This window comes from Melanerpes formicivorus, unplaced genomic scaffold (assembly GCF_026170545.1).
Source record: "Melanerpes formicivorus ecotype bairdi unplaced genomic scaffold, bMelFor1.0.p_v2 SCAF_10, whole genome shotgun sequence".
Taxonomy (NCBI): domain Eukaryota; kingdom Metazoa; phylum Chordata; class Aves; order Piciformes; family Picidae; genus Melanerpes; species Melanerpes formicivorus.
The window spans coordinates 7,772,130-7,785,650 of NW_027142362.1; the positions used below are offsets into that span (position 1 = coordinate 7,772,130).

Sequence of the window (13,521 nt, forward strand, 5' to 3'; positions counted from 1 at the left end):
GGTCCTTCAAGTTCAGGGATTCCAACCATTACCTAACTCTGCCAAGTCTGGTGCTAAATCATGGCCCTCAGCACCACATCTCTGCAGCTTTTACACAACTCTAGGGATGTGAATTCAACCACTTCCCTAGGGAGCCTGTTCAAAAACCCTTCCAGTGAAGAGGTTTCTTCTAATATCCAACCCTGAACCTCCCCTGGTGCAACTTGAGGCCATTTCCTCTCAGCCTATTACTTGTTACTAGGGAGAAGACAGTGACACCCACCTCAGTCCAACCTTCTTTCAAGTAGATGTAGAGAGCAAGAAGATCTACCCTTAACCTCTTTCTCCAGATAAAACCACTCCAGTTCCCTCAGCCACTCCTCATAAGGCCTGTTCTCCAGACCCTTCACCACCTTTGTTGCCCTTCTCAAAGAGCAACCATTGCTGTTTCACCTCCTCTCATATCTGACCATGGGAGTCAGGAGGCAGCAGCAGCCCTGTGAAAGCACTTTTCTACATTGCTCCTTGCTGCTCCCAAGGCAAAGGGGAAAAGGGATGCCAGCAACCAGGGACCACAGCTGCTGTACAAGCGGTGCAGGGGCAGATCACCGCCAGCGACTCCTGGGACCTGTCAGGTGAGCATCAGGGCTGGAGCAGGGCACTTTCCCCATCACCAGCATGAAAGGTTCAATTAGCTGGCTCCGGCAGGAGGTGTGTAATTTTAGATTCAGGATATCATCAGTCAATAGTTAATGAGTGAACTGATGAGAGTGCAAGATGCTTTAAGTGGACTAGCTTGAAGAGGAGGTGAGTGCCTGTAATCAGGGGCGGATTACTGCCATTCAGAGCACGCTGCCAGCTGGGTTTGCCTGCTGAAATACTTGCCTGGTTCCCCTCACCATGGAGACTGGTTGCATGGAGCATGTGGAGGGGATTTGTTTGGTTTCTCGAGTGCTGATCTCTGCTCAGGGCTGAATCACCCTTCACAAGTGGCATTTCAGGACAGTTGCTGCAGGGAAGGGGAATGACCTGTATCTCCTGGGCCTGGTCCCCAAAGGGTGTTTTACTTATGTGGTGGCAAGGGGCTCAGATACAGAGTTGACTGTAAAGAAAACAGTCTTGATGACATTTTGGTAATGGTTTTAGGCTTACTGGTGCCATTTCAGATGGACAGAAATACTCTGTGAGTGATTCCCACTCCTGAGTATCACTGCAGGGGCGGTACCTATCATGCAGAGGGGTCCAGTGTGAGAACACTACCCGTGTCTCCATATCACAAAGGACCATGCAGGGGTGAGAGATGAATCTGGCTGATTAATTCAGGCCAGGCTTTCTGCTGAGATCTACAAATATGATAACAAGTAATAAGTAGTGTCTGTTAAGCCAAATAGATGCCTGTGATGGGGTGAGAAACCACTGCAACCCATGCAGCTGAGGCCTCAGTTGAATGATGAGTTGCCACTCATCTGTGTGGGACACAGAGACGTACACCCATCGGGAAAACCACGCACCTAGAAAGGAAGTTCTTTGTCAGATATCATCAGAGACGCAAAGTCAGAATCTGTCCAACCCAACACAGTGCCCAGGCCACACACAGAGCCTATGCAGAAGGCATCAGCACAACCCAAGGCCCACGTTTGCTCACCTTGCACAACAAGCCTGCCCTGTGCGGTCCTTCGCACTCGAGTGCCGGGCTTGTTGGCGGCGCACACGTAGATGCCGGAATGCTGCACGGTGAGGTCAGAGATCATCAGATTTCCTGTCCCCAGCACCTGGATCCCCTCCACGCCAATGGGGCGACCATCTGAAAGAAGGGGAAAAAGGTAAGTGGATAACTGGTAAGGTAAGAAGGCAGCTGGATCTTTGAGCCAGGTTCTCTGGGGCACAATCCTCAGTGAGGTCCAGCTAAGAACTTCTGGAGTGATGCCAGGCTCTGTTACTGGGATTTGCCAAGTAAAGTCGGTGTGTCTTAGCTGATGTTCTTAGCAGAAATGCCTTCTGGTGAAACCCAAGATTTTCAGGTGTGTGCCCAAAACCACTCTTTGTGCTGCTTGAAAAACCAAGGTACCGTCACAGGAAGTGTGAAAGCTTTCAGCCACACGTTCGGATCAAGATGACGTGCCCAGGACACTTTTCAGCTGAACAGTTAAACCAAGTGAGACTGACCAGGAACCCAACCAACTCAAAGACTGCTCCAAACAGAGATGCTCTGGGAACAAGACCAGCTTTAGATCCCCGATGCACTCTCCCAGCTTCCAGCAATTTATGACTTGGGGATTTCCTGAGTCAGAAGTCATGCCTTTTTGCTTGCTAACCCTTGTATTTTATGCCTTAGGAAACTACATGAACATTGGATTTTCAATTCCTTAGCTCTAGAACACACAATAGTTCAGGGCCAAGAAGACAAGCTCTGAGCTGGTGGTTAGATCTGCTCAGCTGCTCCAGCTTGGGAGGGCAATTGGAAAGGGCTGTCTTCATCCTGGGTGCTATGTCTGAGGTATGCTGGCAGGAGAGCAGTGATGTTCCTGAAAACCAGACCTGGGCTCCAGCAAAAAGTCTTCAAAACTGAAGCGCTTAAGGTGAAATAATTCAGTATCCAGGAATCCACCTTTCCCCCACAAAGGCAGTCTTCACTGGAAGATTCCCAGCCAGCTGTAATTACAATGTGTTTCATTAGTATCAGGCTATTGCTTTTTATTGTGTCATTGGTTTGTGTTTTAAGACACTTGTCTGCCAAAGGCAGCTCTAAGTCAGTCTTAACATGCATCAGGGTGTCTGAGCAGAGGGACAAGGCAGGGCAGAGCTTTTTACTGGAGGAGCAGTTAAAGGCAGCACACAGAAATCTAGCTCCTTTCCTGGCTTTGCTCCCAGAGGAGGTTAAAGAACCTACAGAAGAGAGAGAAGCAAGAACCAACCCCAGTGATCTTCCCACCTGACCATCTCATGAGTCCTCCATAGGAGTGTGCTCCACAGAGCAGAAGAGCCTGTATCTTGTGCTTCAAAGCTGTGGCTAGTAAAAAGAAAATGTTAAACTTAAGGGTTTCCTTCCTTCATTAGGCAGGCAATGCCAGATCACTTCATTATTTGCGTTGCAAAGAAAAGTGCTCAGGTCTTTCAGAGAGCGCAAAACAATGTCATTAAATGATTAAATGATCACAAGCTGGCCAAGCCACTGCAGCAGTAAACGGCTGGGTCATAAAAGGGACAGTAAAACATGACCTGTCCCACATTTAATGAGCAATAAGAAGGAACCATTTCTTTCAAACATCATTTGAATTGAAGTGTAAAAAGGTCCAAATTAAATTCAGATTGAACTTGATTTCATCTTTCAAATTAGACCTTTTGGAAGTTCATCTTTACAACAGGCATAAAAATCAAATCTCTCTCTCCAGGGAGGGACCAGACCAGTGAAAGATGCAAAGCGGTCATACCTGGATGCTTCATCACATCATTGCCTTAAGAAATACCACAGAATCGTGACTTGAATGTCAGGAGTTTTACTGTATTATTTATAACCTCCTACATAATTTAAGCGTGCAAGGACCCAGCCTGCAGCAGGTACTCCACACAGTCCAAATATCAGCACTGATACACCCTCAGTTATCTCCCTGGCTCCAAGTATTAATTAGAGGTGTGGTGGTCTGAAGAAATGTCTCCTGTCAACCAAGCAGCTCTCATTTCCCTGAAGAACAAAGCTCTCCAAACTCAGAACCCTTGGGGGATCTGCCATTTGATTCCAAGAGTGCAGCCACCTCTAACAGCCAGCAAAGATCACGGTGCTAGATCATCCCAGGTGCCTCTTACTCGGCTCCTCCCTTCCAAAAGCACCGAAAAGGGCTTCTGAGAAATACCTCTACTTTCCCAGTAGAGAAATATCTCTACTTTCCCAGCCTGCTCCATCCTACTTGCTCTACTGTGCCTCACTCAACCTGAGCAGTCCTGTCAACAGTTAGAAGGCCTTCCGCTAATATCAACTCCAACTTATTAACACTGACAACACATATAAATAATACAGAGTGTTTACACAAGAAATTCCTTGCATCCTGAAAGCTCAGGACTTTGCAGAAGTGCTGTGCAGAGGGACTGACACCTCACACCTGCTTTGTGAAGGCTGCTATCTAGTTTAACCCCGTTTGCCTTACACAGAGATCTGAAGAGCAGCTTGGATCAAGGGATCTAAACCCTGAAACCCCAGCTTCCTATCATCACTTGCCATCACTAAGTCATCTTTCCATGAAGGAAATCTGAAAGACTGCAAAAGTTAGCACAATTGCTCAGTTCCCAAAGCTCTCAAGACCAATGCAGGATTCAAACATCACAGAATCATGGAAAGGTTTGGGTTGAAAGGAACCTTATAGACCATCTAGTTCCAATGTCCTGCCATGGGCATTGACACCTCCTACTAGACCAGGTTGCCAAGGCACCATCTAACCTGGCTTTGAACACTTCCAGGGTTGGAGCCCCAACAGCTTCTCTCAGCAGCCTGTTCTAGTGCCTAACCAGAAGGTGATTTAACGTGATCTTCTACTTCTTTTTATGAAGTCAAAAGCAGAAAATCTGAGGGCTGAAAACAAGCCAGTTGGGGTGGAAATGCCTGACAGATTCTCTCTCTTGATTGGTGAGAAAGGAAGGGGAAGGCTCAGCTAGCTGTCAAGAGCAGAACAACCGATTAGTAAAGAAGCTCCATCTCCAAATGCAATGGTCCAGCTATGGGCAACGAGAGGGCTTCCAGGCTCCCCACTGGGGTGAAGCTGGGATGAAAGATGCCGGCGCTTTGGGAGCCGCATTATTTATTTCTCCAAGGTGTGTGTGATGCTTTCTGGAGTCCTTTCTCTGCCTGCTAAGGGAGTGATTGGCACACCAGCACCAATTACAGAGGCCTGTTAAAACGTGCCAGGCAATATGAATATGCAACAACACGGCCGCCTTTCTTTTATAAGTAGCAAGTAGAAAGAAAGTAACAACTTTCTAATGTTGATCATTTAGGTCTTTTGTGAATTCTTTGTATTGTGCCATAGTAGCCTTCCACTTCTTAGACACATGGGTCTCCTGCTCCGGAGGACACCGGGCGCTGTGGATTAGCATATTTAGAGTACATTGCAACAGTTGACTATTCAGTATGTGAAGTGGTGAAATTTACTCTATTATTTCTAAACACTTACAGGAACGGTGCTCCTGTCAACCAGTCAGCCATCTATTGCAAGCTTCTGTGTCCAATAAGTTACCAATTAATTGGCTCCTACAATTGTTGTATAGTTTACTTCTTGAATGGCCCCCTCTTTAGTAATTTCCTTCCCATTGTGCAACCCTTTCTGACAACTTCTGTATAACGCTATCAGATAATCACTGTCCTTTCTCTCTCGCCTCACTTTTCTCTATCTCTCTAAATAGTTTATTATTCTGCCTTGGTACCTTTTATGGAGGCCAGCTCAGTGGCCTGTCACTTTAAAGGGTAAGGATACATTAAAATCGTCATTCACTCAAAAGGCTTTGCAGTAAGCGCCCAGGATATTCATTTGTGCGCACATACAGGTCCGAGGCTGAAGTGCGTAGCTCTGAAAGGAACGACCCTATCTTCCCTGAACAAATCCTTAATGATTTTACATTTCTCTCAGAGCCTGCTCTCTAATGAATGTTGACATTTCACGCACAGTGAGATGCAGGAATTCTGTTTGTGGTCAGGGGGCTACAACATATTCCCAAGGAAATTAAATTCAAAATTGATTGTGCGGCGCTCAAAAACCGGCCCAGAATGTGAATGATTTCCTTCAAGCAAAAGATAGCTGCCCTGGCCCCTCAAAACCAGCCAGGTTTCAGCCCAGCCAAAGCAGAAAGTGCCAGCCTTGTTTATGGTTTGCTTTCCCCTGCACTGGAAAGCTGTAAAAGCAAAATTGTTCTTTTGCTCCTTTCTGACAGAAGAAAGGCCACAACATCAAACCTGTGAGCAACAGGGTCCAGAGAGACACTCAGAAACGGCAGCAAAGACCTGGCACAACAACAAGGCCATGAAGTCTCCCTACGATGAACAGGCAAGAAAGATGTTCACATACAACTGACTTCTTCTTGCTAAAATGAAGTCAGGCCTATTGCTAAATTGGCTGCAACTCTCCAGGACTTTGTGGGCATCGATTATTTTATTTCTGGCAATGGATTAAAAGAGAGATTTTTTTTTCCAAGTTGAGTAAGTTTTGGGCAATGATGCCCAAATGATCACCCAGTGGTGAAGGGTCTAGAGATCGGGTCTTAGGAGGAGCAGCTGAGGGACTAGGATTGTTTAGTCTGGAGAAAAGGAGGCTGAGGAGAGACCTCATTGCTTTCTACAGCTCTCTGAAAGGAGGTTGGAGTGAGGTGGGGGTTGGTCTCTTCTCCCTAGAATCAGGTGGTAGACTGAGACGAAATGGCCTGAAATTGTGCCAGGGGAGGTTTAGGCTGGATCTTAGGAAAAATTTCCTTCCTGCAAGAGTGGTCAGGCATTGGAACAGGCTGCCTAGGGAGGTGGTGCAGTCACCATCCCTGGAGGTGTTCAAGAAATGCGTGGACATGGCACTTTGGGGCACGGTTTAATGGCCACGGTGGTCTCAGGTTGATGGTTGGACTTGAGGATCTTAGAGGTTTTTTTCCAACCCAAACAGTTCTATGATTATCTGAGTTAACTATTTAAGCTAAACCAGCTCTGTCAAAGGAACTTCAGGAAGAAGGCTTTCACACAAGAGGAAGCCACATACACAGATGACAAATGCTCAGAGGACCTCCCCATCCAGCATGAACCCCTCTCCCTCCTTCTGATCACACTGATACAAAGACATGAATGTGCTTCCAAAATGGCTACAAAGAGATGACAAATCCACCAACTCATCCCAGAGCCTGCACACCACATCACTATTGAGATCAGTGTAATCCCAAACAGGATCCTGTGATGCTGTGGACCAGGAAACATTCCTGTTGGAGAGGAGGGGAAATAACACAATCTCTTTCCCATTCAGTAGCTCCAGTTCTGCTGCTGTGCTACAAAGCAGCTTGGAGAGGGTATTTGTTTTTGGTGGAAGGTAACACTGAGCTCAGACCATCCAGGCAAACAATCACAACAAGCTATTACATCTTCATTATTGCACTGCTCTATAGAGACAAGTGTTTTGAAGAAGGTAATAAGCACTTATAATTAAGGCAATTATAAAGTAGTTTATTATAGCTGATCACTAACGTAGGGCTGCCTTGTGTCCAAGAGAACCAAAACAGTGATACAGCCTACCTGGGGAATTTTTAAAGCAGCATCAATCTGATGGTTATGGCTCTGGAGATAAAAACTCAGCTAGTGGAAGACACAAGCTGATTTTACGAGCCACCAGAGGATGTGAGTATGAGGGCGAACATGGAGAAATTGAGTGATTGATGCTGGATCTGTGTCCTAGTCCTGTGGCAGACAGCTTTGGAGTGAGAAGTCTCCCTTCCCCAGAGCTGGACCCTGACCCTCAAGAGAGCCACAGGGGTGAAGTCCCACATCCAGCAGAGCAGCATGATACAGGATAATCCCTGTTTGTGCTTCACAGCCACCTTAGAGGACTCAGCAGGGATTAGCATCCCAAAATGATGTGACCTCAACAGACCACAAGGGCTTGGGAAATACTAACTGAGTCCAACCCCACAGCTTGCAGACATGGAATTACAAGTTAAAACCATCGGCTCTTTGCACAGCACAGACTTTTGCAGGGGCATGAAGGTGTCACTCTGAGCAAGATAGTTTCTGAGGTACTACCACAAAGTTAGAACCTAAACCAGCCTTTGCTTTCAGACTGGGAGAAAGATGGCACTTAGCTTTTCTTCACTTGTATGATGCCATCAGACACTGCCTTTGGTTTCCACACTGATTAAAAAAAATACCACAGGCCCCAGCAGCAAGCATCTGTTTTCTCAGAGCTTCAGACATGCTACTTTAAACACTCTTCCCCTCACTTCTGTTTTTCAGACTCCCTGAACAGGCAGCAAATTTCTTTCAAGTCTGTTTTACATGAAAGATGTGTTTGTGTATGGCTGTGCTTCTCTGGGACAACAGTGGTGATGTTTTTGATGCAGCTGAAGAAGATGCTGTCATTCAAGGAAAGATAAAATTATCACCTTTCATGGAACATCTACAGGCTTAACTAACAGGCAAAACCAGGATCTTGGCAGAAAGAAAAACCCAAAGTGTAGACATGAGGCTAGAAAGTGCTTCAAGCCTACAATTAACTTCAGCAGGAAAGGCAAGGCAAGGCTGCATCACTTGTTGCATAAAATCATTAGTAGCACCTGACTTCCCACAGGATGGCAATGGAGAGAAGAAGGAGGAGGAGAAAATGGCAGTGGAAAGGAGGAGGAAATCCCAGTCACCACCAGGGCTTACCTAGGCGGCTCCAGGAGACAATGGGCCGGGGGTTGCCTGTTGCAATGCACTCCAGCACAGCTGTCTGGTGGACAGTCAGGGTGAGGTTCTCCGGACCAACGAGAATCATGGGGTCCTTGTAAACAGTGGAGTGGGAGCCTGCAAAGACAGCATCAGTGTTAGAAGGCATCTGAACCTCTCTTGCTGAATGGAAACACCAAGAGCTTCATGCATTCTCTGCATATCAGCAATGTGGCTGAGATAATCCTCAGTAAATCTGAGATGTCCATGAAGCATAAGGAGAACAATGTTTGTGTGACAGCCACATTGTCTGAACGTGGTTTCAGTTTGTGCACTGATATTCCTGAGGAAAACTCCTCAGCCAGCCAACCCAGCCATAAGCAGCCCTACTAACACCCAAATGCAGGCAGCACAAAGGAGGAGCCACACCATGAGCTGCAGCAAGCAAGATGTGCAGGAGAAACATGGCACATAGGGAGGATGCAAGCTGCAGGACAGGAAGGCAAATAAATGAAGGAGTTGCTTTATCTTTCACCATCTCAAGCCATAAAGTAAGCCATGACATCCACAATGCCTAAATGCACCTCTCTACAAGCATCCTCTCTTGCTGCTGGTGACATTTGCTCCAGAAGCCCTGTTACAGGACACAAAGAGCAATGGAGATGCTAGCCTCTGACTTCTGATGAGGATTGTTTTGAAAGGCCACTCAAGGAACCTCCTCTGGTGACCAAAACCCAGAGAGTGGTCATTTCCCTGCCTTTTACTGTCCTGGCCTGCTGTGGTCTGACTGGGTACAGGGAGAGGATGCATCCTGTTGCTCTGATAGAAACATGTTACAATCATTGCTCATGATGCAACCACTGATCATTTATTTGCACTACAGTAGCACCAAGTGTCAGCAACCATGAATGAAACCTACCATAGAAGGCGATGGACATACCCATAATAACATCAAGCCCTGGCACAAGGACTCTGGATACTAGACAGGCACAGGACAAGCAAAAGAAACCACATTTCAGCAGACAGGAGGAGAGCGCAGGACAAAACCATCATGCTGTGTCAGGTACACCACAGCTGAACCTGCATCTCCTGAGTCCCTCAAAAGTGCCTTATCCCTGGGCCAAAGGTCCCTTCAGCCTTCACTCCCATTTGTTGGGAGCAGGAGAGGAGGAAAAGGAGATATTCTCAGCTGGCCATCAGCAAACAGCAGCACTGATAATCTCTGCATTAGTCTTCTCCCCATTTTGGACGAGAGCTGGGTCATGTGCCAGAAATGCCAGGGTCAAGCAGGGTTTAAGGAATTTCAACAATCTGACAACTGCTGCTGGCAAAAATGCTCTGTACACCTGTGGAGAGAAATACTTGGGCTGGTCATCTGCCCCCAGGCAGGAGAGGGGCAGAGGGAGGGCTGGGGAGCTGAGCTCCGTCACGGGCTGGGCTTTGCTGTAGGGACCATCACAGGCTGACTCCCGTACACGGACTTTCCGGTGTCCAAAAAGCTTCGCTAAAGAGAAGCGATCCACCAAAAAACCCCAAACATCTGCAAGGGCTTTGCTCCAAGAAACAAATCTCTTTTCTTCCTGCATTTTCTAGTGTTACCCTTTCATAGCAGCTCAGGGGCTGAAGTCAGGATGTCAGCAGAGGGATTTCCCAGCGGTCCAAGGGCAAGCACAGATCAGAGCGGCTCGTTTGGTAATCGCTCCTACAGGGGCTAAACAGGGAGTGATAAAGCGGCTGCGAGGTTGTGTCTAAATGGCCAAAATCCAAGAAAAATCACCATGTCAGTGTGACTTAAGAGCTGACTTTCTCACTAAATGCATTTCACTGCAAGCCATAAAATGCAGATTTTTTTTTTTCTGATGAGAACCAGAATGCACAATAAATTCATATGACCGGCTGGTTAACCCCCAGAGAGCTGAAAAACAATCCCTTCCCCCTCAGTACCTCCAAGTGCCTTTAAAACCCGTGTGGATTTATTGTTCTAAGTCACAATACTAAATGTTCACGCTTAGAATAATACCACATTATCATCGTATTATAGAGTGGTTTCAATATTTCAAAACACAGGGAAATGAAATGACTTGCCCAAGGTCACCCAAGAGTATCCGTAAATGGGAGCTGAGACCAAAGCAGAATTTATAATACACTTTGCTTTGACCAAAAAACCATTCACAGCACCACGCTCTTCTGATTTAAACTCCGTGTCCTAAACGTGCACTCAGGTTTGTGAGTTGGGCTTAGCTCTCTGTGTCTGGCCAAAACCTGCCCAGCTCTGGAAGTGGCATTTCCACCACGGCTCACCTTCTCCACAGGCCACATAACGGTCCCATAGCTTCCTGCTGAGCCCAATGCCCATTGCAGTGCCAGCTCCAGAGCCAGAAAGGATGCTGACCCAGCATGGACACGGCAGTTAGACACCAGCACCATGCAAAGAGGCTGGTTGTGCCTGAGCATCAAGAAGGAGGTTTCCTTTTCCAACTGGAAAAGCTCTTTGATGCAGAATCAGGAAGGAAGGAGTGACAAAACAAGGGCCATGCAGCAGATAAATGCTGCTGGAGCACAACAGGGTTCAGGGCAATGAAGGGGGAATTTGTTTTGAAAGGGAAAAAGGCTCTAATGATGCACATAGTCCCCAGAGACTCTGCCAGTAGCAGTCACTGTGAGGACAGGGAGGTCCCCGGCACCACCGGCAGTGACAAGCACTCTAGCAGAGACAGGAGTGTGGCTGGCCCAGGCTGTTAGATCTTGATCAAAAGGACAGCAGCAGAGAGAGCCGCAGCTCATGCTGGAAAGGTGTCAGTGCAGAGAGGAAGGCAGCCCCTTGGGAGCATCTCTGCTAAGCAGGCACTTGAAAATAATCAATCAGGAGGGCTGGAAGACATATCCCTGCCACTTGCTGCCAGCAGCCCTGCCACCGCTGCTGGGGACAGGAAGGAAAGGGCTGTGAGCAGGCTCTTTCATCCCCACAGGCAGCCACCCTCCTCTTCCTCTCCAGCCAGGCTATGGCAGTGTCCTGCAGGACAGGGGCTCCCAGAGTTCACCTCCATCTTCTCCCTCCCCAGCCAAGATTTGCTTTGGAAACCCTCAGTGAGGCAGTCCCAGTGCTTCTCCGTGGGTGATGCAGTGGTTGAAGCTGTTGTCCTGCTAAGAAAAGAGGGCTCTTTCCTGCCACCATTGAAGAGCAGTGAGCACCACTCCCTTTATCCCTCTACATAAGAGGGAGACAATGAAAAGATTTGCAAGATCACTGCTTTAGGCCTGTTGACATATGCACAGCTCACTCAGGCTACTTCAGTATTGACTGACAACACCCACATCAGTGAAGGAAGATTCCAGTGCTACCTCTGTTGCACACCACAGCCTCTGCTGGGGTTACTGTGCTGGCACGTACCCACTGTCCTGATCCAATAGATGTATTTGTGTGCTCTTGGTAAATAGCAGTGAGAATAAACCTTTTGCCCTGAGGTTCTACCCGGTGCAATGGATTTTCCATGGGCTAAGAGCATGGAAACATCCCATCACAGCAGCTCTGCTGACATATAGTCACCAAAGCACAGTCCAAGCCCTTCAACAGACACTCACACACGGTGCCTGTATTCATCATCCAACTGCTTTAAGGAAGAGAAAAAACCACAAACCTTTCACAGACAGGAAGCCTGGAAAATATCCATCTGAAATGAGAGATGGGCAGATGAGAACAGCTAGCACTTTCTGCCCTCAGAGAAATAGTAACTCAGGCGGATAAAGTGACACAAAGAACTTCACCACGCTGACAATTTACTGTTCTTTTTCTCCTCCATGTGGCTACTGTTCACACAGATCAAGAAAACAGAAGTGTGAGAGGCATCAAGCACTCCCAGGTCTCTCAGAACCAGTTAACCTGCTTGCTTTCCCCATCAGAGTTGATAAACACAGCATCACTCTTCCCTCAGCTTTACCCCATTTCAGATGTGCTGCTTTGCTGAGAGTCAGCAGAGGCTAATCTGATACTTGGTACGGATGTGGAATCCTCTACTCCAGAAGCACTGGCCTGGCAGCCATCTCAGGGTGGGTGAAGACGGGCTGTGGGACACCAGTGTACACTGCCAAGCCTCCAGTCACCAGGTACCAGCAATTATGTGATGGACAAGAGGATCACAGCTCACAGGGCAAAGGTTTGTTGCTGCATATAGAAAAGCTCAAAGAGAAACACACATCCGACTAGCCCTGTGCAGACATCCCTTGCCTCTTATCTCCAAAGCTGTAATCTCCATTTCCACAGGGAATTTGGAGCCACAGACCCATCACCACTGCTATGATAGAGGACCACAGTGGCTATCCTCCATCTCAGAGACCCCCCCCTGCTAAGCTGGATGTATTCACAATTTGCAGGTGAGCACCTCTTCAGCACTTTTATCTTCTCTGAAGGTAATCCACCACTGCTCTGAACTTCAGGAGTAAGGTGCTCTCCTGTTTCCATACATGGACTTGAGCAAATCAAAGGCTTTTCTAATGAGAAGCCACCAAGGTGTTACTCACTCCTGGCTGCTTGATCAGGCTGGGTTGTATGATTTCACTTAACACTTCCCACTTCCTTCATACTAGGAACAGCTACTGAATCATCAGGGGAGGCTTCTGAAGCTAAATGTGTTCTACATTAAAAAGGCTGACAACGAAAGTCTACCTAGAAGATGACAATCTACCATCGTGTTTGGAAACTGGCAAGTTACTGCTCCAAGGGGCTCCAAAAGACCAGCTTGGGTCCCACACGGACAGCTAACAGAGGATGGGCAGTGGGCAGGTCAGTGGAGGGCAACATGGCTATGGACATGTGGTAGCATATATGCACCCCAAGGAAGTTTCACACTGCCCAAGGTCATCACTTCCACATCCCACTTTGTGTGCTTTCACAAAGAGGCCAAATGCATGCCCATGCAAAGCATGGATGTGGCTTGCTTTGGTTTGTCTTTAAAGCTTCACCACATCCTACCTCTGGGAGCAAGAAGTCAAACAGCATGAAAACAGATTTGGGCCTTTTTGGTTTTTTTTTTGAGGAGACATTAAGGCACCATCATTTCTTCAAATGAAGCTCTCAGGGGTAAAAACCTGTTTCAGCTACTGACTTCAAATGCGGATGGAGAACCGAGTCAAAATTCAGCCCGGGATGCTAAGGGCTTCTCCTTGTT

At 47.4% G+C, this 13,521-nt stretch overlaps 1 protein-coding gene across 1 annotated transcript in view; it reads right to left on the reverse strand.

Annotated features, from left to right (window-relative positions):
* IGDCC3 (immunoglobulin superfamily DCC subclass member 3) overlaps nucleotides 1-13,521 on the reverse strand; it is a 111,709-nt gene that overhangs the window by 27,256 nt on the left and 70,932 nt on the right. Inside the window, exons 5-6 of the mRNA XM_068143496.1 lie at nucleotides 8,357-8,494; nucleotides 1,625-1,783 (exon numbers count right to left, since the gene is read on the reverse strand). Of these exons, the coding sequence (XP_067999597.1) occupies nucleotides 1,625-1,783; nucleotides 8,357-8,494 (297 nt within the window). The remainder of the gene's footprint in view (nucleotides 1-1,624; nucleotides 1,784-8,356; nucleotides 8,495-13,521) is intronic.